Source organism: Platalea leucorodia, assembly GCF_965183815.1.
Source record: "Platalea leucorodia genome assembly, chromosome: Z".
NCBI lineage: Eukaryota > Metazoa > Chordata > Aves > Pelecaniformes > Threskiornithidae > Platalea > Platalea leucorodia.
In genome coordinates, this window is record NC_138858.1 from 56,861,917 (window position 1) to 56,884,095 (window position 22,179).

Here is a 22,179-nt window from a genome sequence, read left to right on the forward strand (position 1 = left end):
TTTCTATAGCCAGGGATAGGGAATGAGGGAGTTATTTACCAGGGTGTACAGCCCTGAAGTTGTGTTTTACTTGGTTTGAAATGTTAAGGAACATATATGCAATTGGTCATACTAGCTGTGAGCCTGGTGTATGACTCAGGTTTGCACCTCTTAACCAGTGGTGCTGCTATTTTTATGTTTGTGACCTCACCCTTTCCTGATGTGCACATGAGATAAGCAAGACATTTGTCTGGGAGCAGCGCTGTCCGCTTCATCTGAAAGGTCTCCTGAAAGGGGTTGTACAAGGGGGTTGCAGTAGGGGCTGCAAAGGATTGGGGTTCTGGGTTTAGTACTAAGCTTTGATGCTGACCAGAGGACATACCAAGGGAGTGAGTAGTCTCCCTTGGATCTCACTGTCACCATTTAAGGATGGGTGCGGAAGAACTTCATTCCGCAATGCTTCTTGTCACATGGCAGAGCAGCAATACTGTCTTGTTAGAAGAATCTGATACATCAGCGTTGCAACTCATATTTCCTGAAACTGAAACATTGACACCTATTGCCCTTGAGTCTGGGAGGTATGGACAGCCTGATTATAAAAAGCAAATGTGACAGCAGTTAGTATATGAGGTCGAGCACTGAGCGTGTGACCATCAGGAATGGACCCTACCCTTCTCTCCCCCCACCTTTGGAGCAGCAAAATCTGAGAGCATTGAATTGAGTGAGTTATGGATGAGCTTGTCACGTCTCCAGCTCACCAAGGGCACTTTCACTGATTCTGGGGATGATTTGGATAGTCACACAGTCAAGTTGAATGCCAGGAGGTCTCACACAAACAAGCAGAAGGGGAAGATTAAGTTTAGAAGAGGGGGCTTGGAATGGTAAAGGAAGGGAATTTGTGTAGAGCTCAGATTTGTGCAATAGGAAGAGGGGCTTCAACCAATATATCAGCACCAGCTCTGTGTGCTCATATAGTGCGAAATCCTATTTCTGAGTGTGAGAAGGAGTGTAGAAACTGTGAAGTGAGACACTAGCAAGACTGTTACACTTAATTTGCAGCACAGCTCAGCTGGAAGACTATAGCTCGTTAGGACTGAATTTTTTGGACAGTAGTGTGCATGCACATGACAAAAGGCTTTAGTGTCCTCTATCCTTGGAATTCATGTGTGTACCAGCAGTAGTTTGCAGATCTCCACTGGGCTCTCAGAGATCACGGTGGGGTTGATGTGCAAAACTTCCAGAGGCTTCTGGAACCTCTTGGGAAATTTAAATTTCCTTTTTGCATGAATTCCAAATTGCTCAGCAGATTTTGGAGGTTTGACCCCATTTCAGTTTTTTTGGATTTATACAAGTGTTTTAAATGCTGTTCTGAGGGATGGTGATTTCATTCTTTGTTTTATCTGTCACAAACAGATGTTCTGCTATGTAAGGTTCCCTAACGAAATGTTTGTTTGATGTGAATTTACTTTTCAACACCAGGGGTGTTTAACAACATAGTAAGTATGACATGTTCTGAACAGGAAATCTCTGTTGTCCTGGCAGGTTTGTATTTAGTTGTATTTACTCATGAGTGATGCAGAGCCTGAAAAACTGGCATCATTGAGAGCAATTAATGTCTGGTGTTTGTTGATGAGTGTTTTTGGATGAGTGTTCTTAGAGCAATGTCTGGGAAGATTCCTACGCCAGCAGGGCTCTTACGGGCTTTTCTTCCAGGCTGAAATATTGCTGTGTCTGGAAAAATTAGGGAAGAGGTAATATTGATATTTCTCTGTCTTCAGTGAGTTCTCTGTCCCGCTCATGTGTTAGGAGGCAAAAAACACCAAAGATGAGATGGAGTAAAAAAGCAAGCTAATGTCCCTGGGAAAAGAGTAGCTACTAGAAAGGAAGGGGAGGTTTTGAGCTAGGGTTGCTTTGAAGGGCGAATGAGCACAAATTTTTAAGGAGGCAACTTTGTCTCAAGAATTGTTTCTAGTTAGAAAGGTTCAAGATGAAGACTGATCAGAAATACCAACAGGGCAGCATTTTTTCCAAGATGATAAAATGAAGAATTTGTAGAAGTTCTTCAATTACAAGAGATTGTTTCTCCTGTCTGTTGGATTTTGACACAAATTTCTCAATGCCAACTTTATTTTCCTTGTATATGAGTTTGGGGGTAGCATTTTAATCCTTTCATGTATATGAATGTTTAAAAAAAACCTGTAGGAGCTTTATGGTGGGGGATACATAGTGTATTTGAAGGAATGGATAGCTTCTTTGTGTTATCTATTCTGTGTCACAATCAAGAGTGAGGTAATCTCTAAATTCTTTTATCTTTAATCCAGTGTCACAATACTGCATAGACACATGGCTTGTGGACCTGCATCTCACATTTTAACTGGAGACATGAGCAGAAGGAGTTCCAGTAGATGTTGCCTGACATAGAGAAGATGCACATTAGTAATGAAGTGTAAATGTGTAATGATGCAGGAGGGAGGCATCTTTCTGCAGATATTTGGGGTGGATAGTAGTAATGAAGCTTAACCCAAGACTTTGTATATGATGTGTTCTCATTCAAACTTAAGTTTTCAGACTAGTCGTTTGGAGTACAAGCTTCATGCCTGTGCTGTGCAGGCCTTCTTGAGGGTTTGTTGTCCAAAAAATTGAATTAAATCACTTCGGAGTCCTGGGGAAAGATCCCGTTAGTCTAAAAGGATAGCTTGTCAGAACTTACCCAGCTTGGGGAGGATGAACAGTTCAGCCACTTGAATTTGGTTGCCCCAATTACCTGCTTATTTTTTTGTTTCTGTCGCAGTTTTAGCAGGTATTCGCCAAGCAACTGCTGTTGTACAATATTGTTTGTCTGTTATTGGAGAATGATAATTCATATCCCATTATGCCTTTAAAATCCTTTGCACAATTCTGAGTGCACCAGAGCTTTTTGCTTTGGTGCTGAAAGTTACAGACCTCAAGCCAATATATTCTTGCATTTTTTCCATACATGGAGTTGCTGGTTGAGTTGCTACCAGTTGCATTGCAGCTTTTCCACATAACTTCTGGAAAAGCATTGCCCTCCCTAGCCCAGGAAAGCTACTCAAGTGTTCTCTTCCAAGGCCAAAGTACAACATACCCGTGAGGTAAATCTTGCCATGCTTTGTTCTTGTTTTACTACCACATTTCATCACACCCCAGGGCCTTCCTGCTTATGTTACGCCATCTTAATCTTAACAGGCAGACTTTTGTAATCTTGGTGACTTTGTGAAAATGATGAGCTCTTGGCAGATACCTCTGCTTTTCTCAGGGATCCTTGAGCAAATGTTCATCCAGGACACTTACCTTGACAGTGAGCGTGTGTGACCATGTACTGGAACTGCTGTGGGCAAGGTGACCTGCCTTTACCAAAATAATTTGACTGTCTGAGCTGCAAAAGGGCTAAAGAAGTCTGGATTAACAGTTTGTTGGGATTGCTGTCTACCCTGTTCACTGAGGTGATTAAAAAAATCTGTGTTCAGTTTGTCTGAAGGATATGAGTTCAGAGATACTCCGTGGCTTTCTTGCCTGACAAAATCTTCAGATAATTTTTCTGTGATGCTTTTTGTTCCAATCCATTCCAAATGAGTGTTGGTAGATGCCTATTACAAAGCTACTGTGATCCAGTTTGAGCTGACATCTTTCTGACTTAATGTTTTGATGGGCTGCAGTTACTTTTTGGTGATTTAACATGTTTTTAAAATGTAGTCAGCAGGGGAAGGAAAATAATAAAGGCCTGTTGTACAGTGGATAAGTCTTGGGGTTAGCAGGGGAAATAACTATGCTTTCTTCTGGCTTCGGATGCATTGAAACTGGCACAGAAGTCCACAGGTTAAAATCTTCCATACTTTGAGAGCAATAGCTTACCTGATCTGTGAGATTTCTTGCAAATCAGTTAAACTTGGACAGTCACTTAAAATTCCTGAGGGGTCCTTGTTGGTGTGCAGTAATCTCTTTCAAGAACAAAACAGAAAGAGGGAAAAAAAAAAATTCAAAAACACCCAGATACTTTTTAACAATAAACAGCCTATCTTTCAGAAGTGCCAAATGCCCAGCAGTCCCCTGATTGCATTGGCAGCAGGTGGGTTTTCATGAGTCTGAAAATCAGAGTATTTTAGATTTTGCCACAATGGCAGCTTGGTGTGTTGACTAAAGTGGGACCACTGGTCATGTCCTAATACGGACAGCCAAAGAGGTGAGGGGAGGTGCTGTCTGGCAGTGCAGCCAGCTGGCTTATTCCAAGAACATCCTCTTAGGGAATTTGCACAGCACAGCTGGTGGCTTGTAAATTCACACCCTACCTTGGGATACAATAATTTTTCTATGTGGCTGAGCTCACAGTTACTATGAAGAACACAGCTTTAGGCCTGTGTTTCACTATGTGAAAATTTTGTCAGCTATTCCTCTTGGAAAGCTTTTGCACTGAGAACTTCCAGCCTCTGATCTGCCTGAAACCAGCTAGGGACCATTTCAGCAGTTCTTGTTTGAGGTTTTTCTTGGCAAGTCTACCACTAACATAAACTCTCCTTTTCACCCCTGTACCTAGAAAAGGTCATCTTGCTCTGCTGTGCTCCATTTGGAAGCCAGAAGCCTGTCTTAAAGATGCTCTGACTTGGTTTTGACATAAACACTGGTTCAAAGTTGTTGTTCTGTTTGGAACAGCAGCCAGAGTGCTGGCCTAATTGTGCTGTTGAGTGGAAAAATGTTTTACCATTGCTGAGTGTTTTATACGGAACATGCTTTCCTAGCTGGCAGAACTTCAAGAACATCCAAAGTATCTTGTTGCATGGTTACCAGAAAGCATACGATAACTGTCTCAGCTTGTTCATCACATTGCAAGGCTAGATCGTTTACTCTGTTAACTTTATTGTATTGATTTTCTCATGCTTACATGAATTATGCAAGTAATATACATCAATTTTGCAGAAAGCGGGGGAAGCACTCAACCCAATGAAAGGTTTCTTTTCTGAATTATTCCATTCCACCAAAAACAGTACACAAGAGCTGGTGAGAGTTGTTTCAAGCTTCAGTATTCTGCATTTCTAAGACATGCTACTTCTAGCAACATTCCAAACCACTGTGAAGTTTAGTCCTAAGCTATTCATGGCCTGTGCTACAGAGGACAAGTGAAAAAATAATCAGTGCAGGTAGGAGGGGACTTGAGAGACTTTTTCTTTCATCTAGCAGCACTCCAAAGAGCATCTGTGGTTGAGTGAAAGAAAACTGGAGGCCAAATTCCGGGTCATCAATAGCAAGTTCGTTCAGTGTCATTGATTGCATTTTAGGAAGATAAAAAGTACTACTAAATGTTGCCCTTGAAGCTGTGGAGGTAGGTTGGGCTTTGGCTGTGTTGCTAGCTTATTCCTTACAGTTGCAGACACAATGATGTTCTCATAATTTCTACATTTTTTTACATCATTTCTACAGTTTGGAAAGCCAAATTGTTTCCTTTCTAAGGGAATTTTCCTGGAAAGTTGTTTAAAAATAAATTTTTTTTAAAAAGTAATTTGCTTTGTTAACCTCAGTATTGGAGTTTTGCTTCCACTACATTTAAGAGTATCCAGTGGAAAAGAAGGAAGAGGAGGTGGCAACTCCTATTTTAGTAGAAGCTTTTTTTTAAAACAAAACAAAACAAAACAAAGAAACAAAACATTAATTGCAGGTGTTGAATTTTAAAAGTAATTTATTGCAGGTGTTGAATTTTAAAAGTAATTTATTGCAGGTGTTGAATTTTAAAAGTATAGTCAGTCTAAGCCCAAGGAATCCTTGTTTCGGATTTTTTGCTTTGCAACTCTGTTATTCTTTTAATAGAATTTTGAGATGGCTGTCTTAAGTGTCTTGTAAAATAAATAATTATGCAAAAGAAAGAAACCCTTACTACTAGCATACTGGTTAGATAGTCCCGTAAATTGGAAAGTGGGCATACCCTAAGAGAAATCTGGATTGCTAGTAAGTCCTTTTCATTTCGTTAATTGTTTTCAAGTCTGATCTAGACCTGAGTTTAGGAGCTACATGGCAATGCTAATCCAAAACAAGCTGGACATTACTAACTGAAGAAATGCTGAGTAGGAGACAGGCAGGAGTTCTAAGTGTAATGTGTTGAAAGTCCATTTTTTTTCTTTGAACTTTGGTTCAGGACTGTAAAAAACTGAAAATTATACAGAGGCCTAGTCCCTAGTTCTGTTCGATGAGGTAAAAATGTATGTGATGAAGGTTTGATTTGTGAAGGCTTTAAAAACAAACTTTGCTAGTGTTTACAAAATCCTTAACAAAGACATAATTAAAAAAAAAAGTTTAATCTTTCTCTAGTAACGTGCATCACCAGTTCATTTCCAGCACGGAGCACAGATTTTCTACACGAGGATGAACTTCACGAAGGCTTGAGGCATTCCTGCAGCACGAGGATGAACCCCAGTGAGCACTTAGGTGGAGAGCTCTCAGGGATGAGGTGCACCAGCAGGTTCATAGCCACACTATTAGCCTTATAGAAAGATGGGAGCAAGTCCCAGCAAGGTCATGAAGGTGTCCCGCTGTGAACTGCAAGCTGACCTGTGAAATTGGAACAATCTATTCCACTGCTGGTCTTATTCCACATACAGCACGTAGTGGGGTGTTTATTTCTCCTGCTGTCAGTGGAAACATAAAAGCCTGTAAATCAGTGTAAATTACTCAGACAAAAGGCTATGTATTAATGCAGTCTGTTACAAGTATGTGAGTTGCACTTCTTCCAGCAGTGCTGTAAGCAGCATTCCTCTGATTCAGCATTATCTACCATCCTCCTGCATCAAGAGGAGGATGATAAATTCATTCACTGCTTCGAAAGTGCCTGATAAATTAATGGAAGTGCCTTGGTTTTATAGCTCCAGTTGGAGAAGGGTTGGCTTGTGCATTCCCATATAAATCTCAGATAACAACCAAAACCTTCAGAGTGTCTTTTTGTTCAGTTCTGGAAAGACACACTGCAAGAATCTAGCACCAGATGTGCCAGTGTGAGTTTGTTGTCAGCAGACCAAAGACCAAATTCTTCACAGCTATTACCTCTGCCAGTGTGTCTGATTTGAGGCAAACAGAATGTCATCTAAGTGCCTTGGATGATCGTGCTAGAGAAGAGGTGCTCCCTCTGCTCGCTATGCTGGCTTCTGAGAACAAAAGCCATAAATAAAACAAAGCCCACGGGAAACTTGTAGCTTATAGGTAACCTAGAATAGTTTCCATTTCCTTTTGGTTCATTGGCTTGTTGTACTGTTCATCTCTTGTCCTTTAGGTGAGTTCGGTGAGTTCCTCAGATAACCTGTCTCTTCTAGTCACCTGAATCCAGTCTTTCTCACAAAAGCAGTCCAGGTTTGGGAAGTTGCTTCCTTTTTCTCTCTTCTTTACAAAAGCTTGTTGCACAGGCCATAGCCCTGGAAGTGACTTAGGCTCCTCTGAAGGCTGCAGATGGTGGGTTAAATGTCCTATTGGTATCCTCAGCCCCTGCCAAAATCAGACTTCTCCTGCCTGTGCACGCAGGCTGGTGTTTGCAGGGCTCCTCATGGCAGGTGGGTTCAGGTTTCCAGGCTCTGAGAAGGCCAGTCCCAGCTTTCTGCCTCAAAGGCAACTGGGGCATGGGCACCAGACATCTAAGGAGCTGCGTCACATTGGAGTGAAGAATCTCGCTTTCTTCTCAGCACTTGGCTTGCTGGACCATTACCATGACAAAGGAGGATTATTGACTTTCACAGCAATGATGCCTTTGATTTGAGGCTTGCTTTGATTTGGGGCAGTAGTATTTGCTGGCCCAGAGAAGCAATGGTCTCCTCCAGGTGAAGAGCAAGGAAAAAAGACACGCTTTTGAGAAGGAGGAGGAAGAGGGAAAGAATTGGCTGAAGAAGCTGAATGGAAGCCATAATGGATGCAGTTCGTCGCTGGGAAGGGCCCAAAAGCAGCCCATGATTCCTTAAGACAATTAAAAGCAAATTGTCTGGCTGAGTGATCCCAGAGCAAGGAAGATGCTCCCTCAGACTATAATTCAAGGGGCTGAATGGCCCTCAAAAACTGAGAGCAGAGAGAAAAAAAACAGAAGATGAGGCAAATGATGGAACAGATGTGAGCGCTTTTGTTGGGAAGACTTGGAGGCTAGCGGGGATGGCGATAGGCTAATTTGAGGCGCATAATGCCAGGTTCCTTTCATATGCAGAATAGCACTTTGATCCAGTGTGGATGAAAGTGCTGAAAAGTGGAGAGGATAGCAGGGGGTCTTTTGTCTTTGAGAAAAAAGGCATCTGCTGGGCTCTAACCCCCTTTTCTCCACCCCCTTAGCCTAGAAGGCCACTCCAACAATGCTAGCAAAGGGGACAAGTGTCTCCTGACAGCTGAAGAAATCTCCAGGAGGAGAATGAGGCTTGCAGCAATATGTATACCAGAGAGCTTAATCGATTTTTTCCACAGTACAAAAATTGAGAGCGTTGGGGTAAGATAGTGGAAATGGGAGGTGGGAGTTGGATCACAGTGGAAATGGGAGGTGGGAGGAAAAAAAAAATCCCTCTCTAATAAACTTGTTACTTTTGTTCTGGGAATACATCTTTTCAGGAGATACTTTGATGCTAGTATGAATACACTTAATGGAGCAGAGTAGGGTAGAGTTGCTGGGGGGAAGGTGTGAAATAAGGAGGAATAGTTTTGCAAGGAGGATGAATGTGGAGTGATCTCTGTGGATTCCAACACAGGAAAGATTTGGGGATTAGTAAAACACAGTGCAATGCAAGAGATACCTGGAAGACAGATGCATGCTTTCTGTACCACTTGCTGGAGGAGCTCAGCTCAGCACAAATTCTTGGTTTTGATTTCTAAGCAAAATTGAAAATTTCTTTTCAACCTTTCCTTCTTTTCTGTTGTCTTCTTAACTCCTTGGACTTATTAGAAATGAAAGTACTGCAGGACTGAATGGGGAGCTGGGAAGGCAAGCAGTATTTGTGCTAAGCAAGTATAGCAGTTGCAAATCAGCTGCTGATCTGGTCCCTGCTTCTCATGCTCTGTCAACTTTCTTCAGCTTTTCACATCTGGTAAACAAGACTGGGATCCAGTCTGCAACGTTTGATGGCTGTGGTCTCCCTTAAGTATCACTTTGCACCTAGTCTAATGTTTTCTTTGAGAAATAATGACAGATAAGAGTTATCAGCCTCTGAGCAAGACCTACCTCAGCAAATTAAATCCTTTAAGAACAGTAGGTTCAGGAATCTTCCTTCTCTTGAGATCCTGACAGTGTTTAGACATTGCTATTTACTGAAGATAAGCTTCTCACTATGGCATAGCTTTAAGCAACACCTGGTACTGCAAACAGCTCCTCCCTCTTTACCCCCACCCCCCTTTTGTTTCTGCTGGGGAGTTACACTTCCCCCAACAAGGTGTAAGTGATACAGAAATGGAGAGAAGCTATTACATTCCTTTGAGAAACTCTACACACACAACTGATGCCAAATCATAATCCTGTGTAGTTGTTTAGAAGGTGTGCCATGAGCCCCCTTGAGCAGATGCCACCTTTCTGTTCAGACCAGCTGATGTGGAGAGTATTTTTGCAAAGCCTGATGACACAAGTTACCATGACTCATTAGGGAGGGCTAATTGTCAAGGATGTTGGTGGTCTTTTGGTTTCTGCCCATTTGTCATATCTTGACTTTTCTTGCTCCCAATGCTTGGGCTGTGGTTGAGAATGGTGCAGAGGGACTTCGGGTGCTGCTGCTGTCATCAAGGGAGCTGAGACCACCTCTGTCCCTCACGACGCAAAGGTGAAAGTTGTGTCTCTGGGTGAGCTTCACGTGGTTGTGTGACTCCTCTCTTGGGTGCTATGCACAGTGATAGGTTGCACATCTAGATCCAAATGGGGAAAGACGTTGCTCATGGTGAAGTCTGACCTGGCAGGGAACAGCCCTCTGTAGTCCTCCATGCCAAAGAAAAACAGCCCGTGCAGTGCCATGCAAACCCACCGACTGGGCTGTAGGGTCCGTGGCAGCCCGCTGGATGCTCCATCCCCAGGGAGTCACGGTCGGGATGGGGTGTAGAAGTCTTGGGCACTTGAGCTTGGACACTTTGTTTGTTCTTTGAGGTAAAGCATGAACCACCTCGTGTTGAAAGGTCTTTTGTGCTTCCTCAGCTAGGCAGGAAAACCCTTTCAGCTGCTGCCATCCTGAGATTTCTTCACGTGTCCAGTATCAACTCTCTCACCTCCACATCAGAAAGATGTACTCTTAGCAAAGACCAGAGAGCTGCCAAAGCTGCCTCATCAGGACAGCTTTGTGTCATGCCAGCAGTAAGCTTAGAAATATAGGGGGGGGGGGAGGGGGGGGCGGGGGCGGGGTGTGTGTGAGTTGCCTCTATTCCTGTGTAGACGTGTGCAGCAATCCTCCATAACTGCAGGCAGTCATTGCGGTTTTAAACTGTGGTCTTGAGACAGATTTATTTAGCTGTTTGCAGTTTACTGTGTGCTAGTTTCTTATGGCCTAGTGGGTGGGCACGAGGAAGCAAGATGCCTGTGTGGCTTGACCTGGCTGCTATGGTCTGTTTGGGGCAGAGACTGAATCTGTTTCATCTGAAGCACATGGCAAGGGAGGAGGGAAGAGATGTGCATGGAGCAGAGGGTAGCATGCAGAGTAGGCAACAGCAGGAGTGCAGGCTGTGGGAGTATAGTGGAGAGAGGAAGGTTTGCTTTGTTCTCACGTCTTGCCCAGCAGGCTGGTGTTTTCTCCACAAAAGCCAGTTACCCTCCACTGGTTTGGGTTCGGATGAAAATCAAACGGTAAAGATTGCAAAAGCTCTTTGATGTTCTTACTCTACATTGAGGCAGAGCTACCTGACCAGCTCAGGAGACTGTCACAGGTCTTGTTTGTGCTCTGTGGACAGGGACTGTCTGGTCATTGTTTCAGAGGCTCCAGAGTCTAGAAAGGGACATATTGGTTTAACGGTAAGTTGTCCAAGTGGATACTGCTATGGTAGTCAAATAACTTACAAAATAAGCCATTCCCATGGAAGTGCTTTTGGCTGGACTGATTGTACATATGAGATTTTCCTGGCATGACCTAGTGGTCCTGGCTGTAGAAGCCCCACATTTTCAGCATGGATTTAGCTTGTCTCTCAGTGAATATTGCCTGGTCATTAACATCAATTAGGGCTTCTCTGTGTGGGGAGTGAAGCCAAACAAATGGAAAACGATGGCTTCAGAGTGCAATAAACCCCAGCCTGCATGCAAACTTTTGTTCAGACATAAAGTGGTTTCAATTTGTTTTGGTTTAATTTACTTCCAAATTAAACAGAGGTCCTTTGCAAGATGGCCACTGGTTAGTTTGATGTAACTTTCTTGAGTGTCTACCTGCAGGTATTCTTTTAATCAGGTGCAGTTTCTACCAACAACATGAATTCTTGCCCTTTTTAAAAACGTGAAATGGGAGTGAATGTTGCTATTCATGAACACTGTTCCAGAACTAATGCTAAGTTATGTGCTTTCATATTCAGTTAAATACACGGTGGTTTGGGTCCAGACAGGCAGCTCTAGCTGTGTTGGGGACAGCGTGATTTCAAGTTTGGTGGGACTTGCGCTTTTCTGTAGGAGACGGATTGTTGTGCTGGGGGAGGGCAAACTGCATCTGTTCGTTCTCACATGTGTCCTGTCCTGTAGTCCCAAGATTTGGTTCACATAATCTCAGTACATTAAGGGTACGCTTACACATACGCATGAGTATGTGTGATTTTCATGGTATTGGTGAATACCTCCAGTTCCAGGGTGCTTTTGATGGTGTTCGAGACAAATATCCAGGAGGAGTTAATTACACAGAGCCCTCATCAGGCTGCAGAGAGTCACCAGAGCTTGGAAAATAACCCTCCCAGAAGTAACTTTTGAAATGTGTTTTAAGACCTCAGCAATATCTCTCAGCTTACTTCCTTTAGAAATAAAAAAATAAGCCAGTAGGTACAAGGAAGGCTTGTTACAGTTGTCTAGTCTTGGTGTGCAAATCAGCGGTAGCTTGTGTAAGCACTGTGTTCAGGAGAGATGGCAGTGTTTTACTTGCCATATGCTCATAGAGAGCTGCTGTCTGCGTGGGCGAGTAACCAGTTCTGCACCCTGCCACTGTGCTCAGTGGCATCTGTTGCTTAGCTGGGGAAGTTTCTGCCCCAAGTCCTTCCTTGGCTCCCTGCCTTTCCAGGGCTTGGTGGCTGCCTGCTGCAGCAGCTGGAGCAGTGAGGGAGGCGTACAGAGGTGCTGCATGGTCTGTTTGGCTCCAGAGGCCCTTCTCAACTGTTCCTCCAAACTGCTCTCCTGTGTCTTTTAAGTAGCAGTTATCCTCATGGGGTGTGCATTGCCCTAGCCGGGAGGCAGCTCGAGCGGCAGCTCTCTCTGGGTCAGTCCCTGAGTCCACCACCCTGGGAAGGGCCATGCTGTACTGGAGGTGGGGAAGCAGCAACACCTGGAGGAGACCTCTGCTGATCTTCTCCCTTTCCAGTCAAGGGAGAGTCTCCCTGGGGGTTGGAGCTGTGGCAGCCATGATGGTTCAGCTTGAGGCAAAGGGAATGGGAGTGTTTGCAATTCCCAGGTGAACATGGAGGAGGAGGAGGAGGGAGCGTGGGCAGTGGCAGGCCCCATGCCTGCAGAGGCAGTCAGCTGGGGGAGAGTGCTGGGCTGCTGTGGGGCCGCTGCCCTCAGACTGCATCCCCTGGCAGCCGCCGTCCTTCCCTGGCCTGCTCCAAAGAGCCATTCCTGCCTGAAATAAATGGGGTATATGAGAGAAGGAGTCATGAAGCAGGAAACAACAGCATTAATGTTCCTTGTGGATGAGGAAGAAAGGGCAAACAAGGAGAGGCCATGCTTAATTTAGGTAGGTGACTGAGGATCCGTGGGGATAGGAGCCATCAGGCCCTAGGGCTTTATGGTGATCAGGCAAACTACGATCTAGGGGAACAAGATTGTTCCTATTTCAGTCTGCCCCTTTGTATCTTCTGTATTAATCTTGTCATGGGCAAAACCTCCTGGAGTTATGCGTGGTGAGTCAGTTCCCTGTGAGCAGGCTTGTGCGACCTGAAGTGTGAGTGTCTGCAGACCTGGAGGAGGCGCGGGTTGGCGGCGCATGACTGGCGCACTTGGAGCGGGATCAGCTTCAGAGACCCCTTGGCGGGCAGCTGTATGTGACCTTCTCAAGGGGCGAGATGAGAACTCACTTTTCCTCCCTCTCCCCCTCCCTCAGGTGGTCTTTGCTTTGAATCAGACTCTCTTGCAGCAGGAGAGCCTCCGAGCAGGCAGTTTCCAGATCCCCTATACGACAGAAGACCTTATCAAGCATTACAACTGTGGGGACCTCAGCTCCATCATCTTCAACCATGACACTTCTCAAGTGAGTCTTGCCACTGCAGCCCTTGCACTACGCACATGTCCCCATAGTGCTAACCCCTGTCTCACTCACACTCGTCTCTCCTCAACCAGGCGCTTTGCAGGTGACGCCAAGCGCACGTTGCTGACTCCCTGGCGCATCCACTTTCCAGTGCTTCCTGTCCCAGGAGTTTGCACCATCTCACCCCTGTCTTGCTGCATGCAAGCAGTGAAGGCACACCTGGCTTTCCCTTTTGGGCGAGTGCTGTGTTTGCTTTAGTGTCACAGCTCTATGAGTTAATCCTCTATTTTCTTAAAGATTCTTTGGAATTATGCTAGTTTAGGTATGAGCGAATTTAGCACCGACAGAGAGCAGCAGCAGGCTCTTTTGTGCAAATAGCGACAGAGAAATGTAGTCGTGACTTGGATGCTTGTGTGTAAGGCTGAGCAAGTTGCAAGCTTTTTAATGTCCCCTTTCAGAATGATTGTGTACTGTGGGCAAGGTCCAAAGAAGCAAAATGGAGTGAAACAAAGAAAAGATAGATTTAGACTGAATGTTAAGGAAAAGAAAACCTTCTGAGGCCTCACAGACTTGGTTTATGGAGACGGTTTCCTAAGCAGCACAGTGGAATGCAATGCTCTGATCTTTAAACCACGAGAAAATGCCCAGCAGGGACCAATTTGGCCTGTTTGGGCTGTTAGATTAGCTAACCTCAGACTGAGACATCAGGCCTCTCTATTCTTGTCTGGGAGGTACTGCCTGGCAATCCGTGCACATCAATGAAAATGTAGGCTCTAGCCTCGCAGTACTGAACAAGTGCGTGTTGGTACCTGGGCTTTTCCTGCTGAATAACCATTTTCCTATGGCCTTTTGATATATATGGTGTAGTGCTGCAGAGCTGGAAATACTGTCATACTAACCCTTTCTTCTCCAGCACCAAGCTTTCTGCGCATGTTGTTACCTTCCTGTCATGTACACCCTTCAGCCTGCAGGTGCAGGCAACCTGGTTGTTAACACTGCTCAGCTCTTACACAGTGCACTTCTTTCATAGATTTCAAAGAGCTTCTCAAAAGAGGCCAGCACTGTAAGAGTGTACAGAAGCTGCATCACTGTTCTGCTGAGGTGTTACAGGCAGCAGACAGATGGCATTGCCTTGAGGTCCTTGGAGGGGACAACTCTTGCTGAGACATGCACGTCTCTGATGGAGCAAGTGTGCTTTACCTACATGAGGGGCTCCACCGCATGGCACTCTCCCTCACAGTGGAGCTGAGTAGTAATAGCCTGCAACACTATCATCTTATGTTTTTAAGCCGAACTTTTCTGTAAATTGTATTTGACCCCATGCTTGCCCAATAAATGACCCACTGTGGGCTAAGAACCCTTTGGAAACAGTTGGTGATAGTCTCTGAGTGGCTCTAGAGCTGCAGGCTTGCAAGGGAAAGCACCTGGCTTAATGGCTCTGCTCCCCAGAAACCACTGCTTGCAGGCCCTTTCCTTAGCAGTTCCCATAGCTGCAATGCCCAAAGCTACTTGTCAAGAAGCCAGGATGGCTGCAACTGGAGACCCACATTTCTTTCTACTAGCAAGAGGTCAGAGTGGTGTGCAGCCACAGCTGTCTTGGGGGCCCCAGGGGAGGAAGCCAGTATTTTAAAAGATACCTTAAGGACAGGGGAACTGGAGGTGGTAATACTTTCTTTCCTGACAAAATCTGGCCCTCTTTCTTTTGGAAAGTTTGGGGATGTTTTTGTTAACTAGTTCAAATTCCACAGCTATTCTTTGATAGCCTGAGGGGTCTGGTACCAGTCAAACTCTCTTAGAAGAGTGTAATTATCATTACAGTTATGTCATACCTGTGGCAATTTAAGGAAGAGGTGTGTAGCTAAAGATAGCCAGGGGCAAATATTTACTTTCTTCAGCTGAGCAATCAGGATTTGGGATGTATGGTGTGGCAAACTGAGAGTATTTGTTGACTTTGCATCAAAAGAAAATCAGTTGGCTGGCTTATGAAATGGTATGTTGAGAGAAATGAACCACTATGCATTATTAGAAGTTCGCTGAGTCATTTTTTTAGCTTTCTTTGGGTTTTGTCCTACTGGATGTGCCTTGAGGGACAAGGCGATTGCCACAATCAATGATGGAGCAAAATGCCTGTGCATGATGGCTTCTTGTGAAATAAATGCCCCTTTCATGAAGACATTTTTTTTTCTACCTTAGGTCCCGAATTTCATTAATGCTACACTTCTGGCCCATGAACGCATTACTGCCCAAGAGATAGACAGCTACTTCCGTCAGGAGCTCATCTACAAGCGAAATGAGCGAATGGGCAGGAGGGTGAAGGACCTGCTGGAAGAGTACCCAGACAAGAGTTTCTTCTTTGCATTTGGAGCTGGTATGTGATTGAAGTGCCCTTCAACCTGAACACATTCTTCCCACATCTGTTAGAATCTTTTTACAAATGGTTGCCTCAGTTTAAAGAAGGGTCAGTACTTTTGCCATGGTGGACACAGAACACAACTTTACCCTGATAGTTGTACCCTAGTAGGAAAACTTTTTCAGTGTAGGAGAGTGTTTTTCTTCAGTATGCAAAGAGCTCACAGTGTTATTAGTTACAGACTTGTTATACGCATAGCCAAAGATACTGAACCAACTACAGCGCATACACAAAGAAACAGCTCTTAGGCATACATGTTTATGCTCTGGCCAACCAACGCAGAAGAGTAGGAGAAATAGGGAGGTGAGATGAAAGGTCAAGCAAGTCAGAGGTTGCACCAGTGCTTGAGTAAACCTCTCAAGAACACATCCAAAAGAATAACATGCCAAATTGTGTGAATCAAGGCGCTCAACAAATGCAAGGGGAGAAGCAAGGCATACTTTCACCTTTTTCTTGCTGCTGCAGCTCCTTACCTCTTCCACTGCGCTTCCACAACTACAAGGAAATTTTATCTGCCACTGTTTTGGAGAACATTGGGCACAGATGGGGAAACCCTACTCCATTTTCTGCCTCTTAGCAGGCAGCAGGAATCCATAGGCACATCCAGCAGCACATCCAACTCAGTCAGGTTAACACCCACACTTCAGACTAGGGCTGGGTGGAGGGTGTAAACAGGATTGGTTTGCCATGACTCCTGTCCTTTGTTCTAACTCCAGGGAAGGGAAGAAGTGAGGATTGGTGTTTGAAACGACAGGTGCTAATTGTCAGAGAAGTATCACATCCCCACTACCATGAACCATATGGGTCTTGGGAAAGGGGGAGAACTGAAACTGGTGTCAGGATCGAAGTGATGGTTTCCTGTCTCAGTGGCTACTGCTTTAGTGAGGATGGAAGATCTAGACAAGGCAAGGAAAGCATTTACTTAAACACTCTAAAAGCATTGGTATTCAAAGTCTGTGAGAATCTCCTCACTTGCAGCAGGGAGCTGTGGTTACAAACTTAGCATAACAAGGGTCCTGCATGTGAGGGCAGGGAGGTAATGAAAGGCTGATAATGTCTGTGCAGGCATGCGTGAAGGTTGTAACATGCTGTCTTCCTGTAGTATCGCTGCTCTGTGCAACTCCTTGTCATGAAGGACAGTGAAGCAGGCATGGGTTATGTAGATTTTGGTCATGTCTGTCTGTAAACTAAGACCAGGGCTTTGCTGTACTCCACTGCTGCTGATGTTCTGATCACACTTGTCCCTGCTGGACTGATGTTCCTGACCAGCAGGTATGTCAGCCCTGAATGCCAGTTGCGTCAGTTGCAGGTAACTAGTCTTCTCTCAGGAGCTAGTCACAGATATGGGGCTCCAGTAAATGAGTCACAACTGAGCGATGAGCAGCCCATGCAAATGGACAGATGTGCATGCAAGTGTTGCTCTGAATCTGCCCTGTTCCAGGAGCAGGATCCTTTGAGAGAAGAGAGCCTCTTATTCTCCTTGCACACACACCCTGCATCCCAGCAGCTGCACTGGCAAATCACATGTCTTTAAGATGCTTTTGTGTCATTTGTCTTCCCTCCCATCAATTTCCTTCTCTTCCCACTCTTCTGCCCCAGAATGTCTTCATTGTCATTACTGAGCACAGCTCTGCCCCAGAGCCCAGAAGCACTGCGGGAGCAGTACAGATCTCTGTCCTTCCCAGTCTCTCTTGTCCTGAACCTTCATGACTGTCCTAAAACCCTTTGCGGCTTTCTGAGCTCTTGCTTTCCTCCTTCCTCTGATTTCCCTTTTTCCAGTTGCCCCCTTCTTTGTCCCTTGATTGCCTCTTCCAGTACAGCAGAGTTAGGATTCACCTGGCACTGCTATACTGCGGCACTGCCTGGAGCCTCGGCCCTCTATGAACACCCTTGATGTGTGGTGTATGTGCACATGGCTTGATCTCCAAGCACCAGGTATGCTCTTCCCATGCTTTTCCGTCACACTTTTGAATCCAGACAGGTTCCTTATCTTCTCTGGGGACTCTAGATTGGCTTTGAAATTGTCTCTAATTACACCCTGGCTTTGATACCGGTCCGGCCTCTGTTCTCATCTGCTCTTCCAAATAACTCTTCTGAAAGGACAGTGCCAGCTTCCCACTTTTAGCAGCATAATTCCTCATTATCCCCTTGTTTGACTGCATGGGGGTTTCTTTTTTCTTTAATTTGTTTCATATTAATTGTCTAAATGAGATAAGTAACATCACAGGATATAATGCAGAAAACATCCATTTCTACACAGTTCTGAGGTTTTCTGAGTGCACATTACAAATATGAGTGCGGGCTTTTATTGTTTTCCAGCAATCTAATTTAACCTTTTGCTTATCCAGAATGCTGTATGTGATAGATAATTATGTGGAAGATTTATTTTTATGCCAGCAAGCAGTGAAGATGAACAAATGTCTCGTGTTCAGTTTTGAGCATTGCTTGAGTATTGTACTGTTGTTAATTACTGGAAAAGGGTTCCAGGAAACTGCTCACACAAAGCAAGTTAGAAAGAGCTGCAGTAGAAGGTAGAAGAAGAGGAGAAAAAGAAAGGCTATAGGAAGGGGACTAAATCATCACTGCATTGTGGTTTTCCTTCTTCTGGCCACCAGTGAAAAAAGTATCTCCCAGCAGTGGCTGATAAACTGCAGGATGAGGTTGTGTTAAAATGGTAGTAGGATATTGAAGGATCTCCAGGTTAGAAGGGGAAGAAGACTTTTAGTTGTTTCTTTCCAGATTTTTTTACCCTGTGCTTTTTATTTTTAAAAGGGCTAGGCTTTTTGTAAGGAAAGTTCAATTTTTTCCATTAACCAAACACCATTGAAAAAAACACTTTTATCATCAATTATATCCAAACAAGGTCATGGTCTGTGGGTGACTGTGGTATTACAAATACCACCTCTTGTTATTTAAACTACTCTTTGTATTTTTATTTTGAATGGGGGAAAATCAGAAAAGATTGATAATTTATTTTATATCCCAAGTGGATTGATGTGGTTTAGAGATGTGTAATACATTGTGCAAAAAAAGCTCATATCTCTTTCCTGTTCTTAATACAGCTGCATGTCTATAGATGTTGATTCACATGGAATGTTGGTTCACATGGAATGACATCATAATTTGGACTGTAATAGATTTGATCATTAGATCCAGTGTATTTTATGCTTTTACTACATTTTAACAGATCAGACAAAGTCTCTCTATATTCTGTTGAAAACATTTCACAATCAGAGCTCATTTCTGGAACTGTTTTTGTTTGGAAGTAATTTAAGCTTGCACAAAAGTGGAGAGGAAAAAATAACAGATTTTGCTGAAACTATCCAAAAAGCTTTGCTTCTGGAAAAAGTACAAATAGGGAAAGTTTCAAGCCAAAATAAGTCTGTTTGAGGGTATTAGAGGAAAGTATGGGAAGAGAAAGATGGTAATGCCAGCAGCATTCCACTAAGTTCAGGAAGGATTTTATCTTAATTATGGACAGGCCTTTTTGTGTGGCAGCACTAGAGTTACAAGCCAGACCTACTTCCTGTTGCCAGTGGAAGAACTTGTGAAGCAAAGCCAGCTATAATCTTTCACAAGCAGTGTTCCTTCTATATGCATTTTTAATTTCTCTGAACTGTAAGTGGAGCGTTCAGGATCTGAATGCTAAGCCAAAGTAAGTGATGGCACATGTGATTCCATAGACACCCAGCTAGATAACACTATAGGTTTCTGGTTTGTCTAGGAGGTGCACATTGACGTAGAGAGGGCTGCATTGTCCTACTGTGCTGCCGAGAGTTTTACCACTTGTATAGGTCTTACTAGGGTGCTTGCGTACAGGCTGAACCTTCACAGTATCATGGGATAGTTGAGGCTGACAGGCACCTCTGGAGATGCCCCCCCTGCTCAGAGCAGGATCATACAGAGCAGTTTGCCTAGGACTGAGTCTGGTCAGGTTCTGACTATCTGCAAGGATGGAGACTCCAGAACCTCTCTGGGCAACCTATTCTAGGTAAAGAACAACAGTAAAGAAGCTTTTTCTTATGTTTAAGTGGGATTTCCTGTATATCAATGTGTATTTGTTGCCCCTTTTCCTTTCATGGGGCACCACTGAGAAAAGTTCTGCTCCATCTGTTTTACAGCCTCCTCTCGGGTATTTGTACATCAATTATACCCCCCTGAGCCTTCTCTTCTCCAGGCAGTCCCAGCTCTCTCAGCCTCTCCACGTATGACAGATGCTCTAGTTCATCATCTTTGTGGCCATTTTGCTGGACGCTCTCCAGTACGTCCACATCTCTTTTAAACTGGGGAGGCCAGAGCTAGACACTGGACCAGGGCTGAGAAGCAGGGAAAGATCACCTCCCTCAGTCTGCTGGCAACACTCCTCCTAACAGCCCAGGAGGCCATTGGCCTTCTTTGCCACAAGGGCATGTTGCTGGCTCAGGGTCAACTTGATGTCCACCAGGATGCTACATCCTTTTCTGCCAAGCTGCTCTTCAGCCAGTTGGTGCCCAGCCTATGCTGCTGCCTCGAGTTATTCCTGCCCAGGTGCAGGACTTGGTTTGCTGAACTTCATGAGCCCTCATCATAAAAATCCATACTGACCAGTCATCTGCTTATCCCTAATACATTTGGAAATGGTTTGCAGGATAATTTGCTCCATCACCTTCCCCAGGAACAGGTGTGGCTGACCAGTTTGTAGTTCCCCAGATACTTCTTCCTGCCATTCTTGAAGATAGGAGCGATACTTGCTTTCTTCCAGTCCTCAGGGACCCTCCCCAATTGCCACGACCTATTAAAGATAATTGAGAGTGGCCTCACAGTGACATTGGCAAGGTCCCACAGTTCCTGTGGGTGTATCTTATTGGATAAGGAATGTTCCTTAACCTGATCCTTCTCCACCCAGGATGAACCTTCTTTGTCCTGGTCTTTTGCTCTAGTCATAGGAACCTGAGATTCCTGAAGGCTGGTTTTACCAGTAAAGAAGGTGACAACGGCACTGACTACCTTGGCCTTTTCCGTATTCTTTGTAACTAGATCTCCTGCCTCCTTCAGCCCTGGGCTGACATTTATCTATTTTACTGCTGAGGTATCAGTAGAACCATTCCTTGTTTCCCTTGATGTTTCTCACCAGATTCAACTCTAGATGGGCTTTCCTTCTGCATGGTCGCTTTTATTCCAGGATGAGCATGGCTTGTTTTCTTTAGCTTACTTACAGTTTCTGTTGAAGGGGCTAAAGAATAAGAGAGGGGGAAAAAAGAGTGTTTGGGGTTTTTTTTATGCAAGATGAAGCATACTTAGTGGCATGAGATTCTGACTTTATTATGATAGGCAAGGCCTCAGGCGAAGCCAGAGATTCTAGGAGCCAAGTTTAAATTCCCCCTGGTCTCTCCTGCCTTTTTGAACAGCTGAGAAACTCCAGAAGTGCCAGCTCATGAATAGGAAGTATAGAGGGATCTAATATGCTTTATATCCATGTGGACAAAATGACTGACATCACTGAGAGATGCTGGCTGATGTGACAACTTCAGAAGTTGGTCCTCTTAATCTTGTAAACACTGGCAAATTCCTTTTTCTCTCAGAGCTCTTTTTTCTTTGCTGCTCCAGCATCATTCTGAGGCTTTAAAGTATAGTGCATGTTGGCAAGCCACCATCAGCTACTATTTCTTCTAATTACTAAAGGAAATAATGAATGTGTTTATTTAGCATTACTGAGACTGTATGGATTCAAACTTCTAGGGACTGGCTGGTTTTTTCCTAGTCTTTACCCCCCCACCCCCTGCAAGACCTCCCAGAAAGAAGAATTGTTATGAGCAGACTGATGAATTAATATCCAAATTAGCAATTCATCTAAGAGCTCCAGATCTTAGTTGTCTTCCTCCCAGCAGCTGAGTCAACTGATACTTGCTAAGCTAAAATTAACTCTTGGGTGGTTGACATGTGATCCAACAACACACAGAAGGAGGATTTGGACATCATTGTAGAAGCATAATTGACCCTGTCTGAGCTGAAGATGGGTGTGTAACCTATTGTCTTAGCCACCTGGACAAGGAAAAGAGAGAACTTGCTACCACCTATGGTTACCCGAGAGTCTGGCATAGTCTGCCAGATGGCTTCCTCCAACTTCTCTAGGTTTTGAGGCAGTCCTTGGGATGTGAGGGACTAGTCAGTTACATGTCAGCTGCAGGTGCGAAGTGCATTGGATCCACAGGCATGTCTGATGCCTTTTCCCTTGCCCCTTACATCATAAAAAGCAAAAAAACCCAAGAGATTTCCAGGGGAAACTGGAATTGTGCTGAGTCTCTGTCCTGAATGGTGCATCAGGTGGTGGTGTTTCCATGTAGAGCTGTTTGCTGTTACTTCTTGAAATTTGCTATTCCATCTGCATTTTTGGATGGGAAATTATGCCAGAGGAACAAGATTTATCATCTCTGGAAAAGAAAAGATTGGAGA

At 44.3% G+C, this 22,179-nt stretch overlaps 1 protein-coding gene across 1 annotated transcript in view; it reads left to right on the top strand.

Annotated features, from left to right (window-relative positions):
• The window catches only part of TRABD2A (TraB domain containing 2A), a gene marked incomplete at its 3' end in the record, with an annotated part of 80,391 nt that overhangs the window by 40,100 nt on the left and 18,112 nt on the right, over positions 1–22,179 (top strand). Inside the window, exons 3-4 of the mRNA XM_082336052.1 lie at positions 13,194–13,340; positions 15,531–15,705. Coding sequence (XP_082192178.1) covers positions 13,194–13,340; positions 15,531–15,705 — 322 coding nt within the window. The remainder of the gene's footprint in view (positions 1–13,193; positions 13,341–15,530; positions 15,706–22,179) is intronic.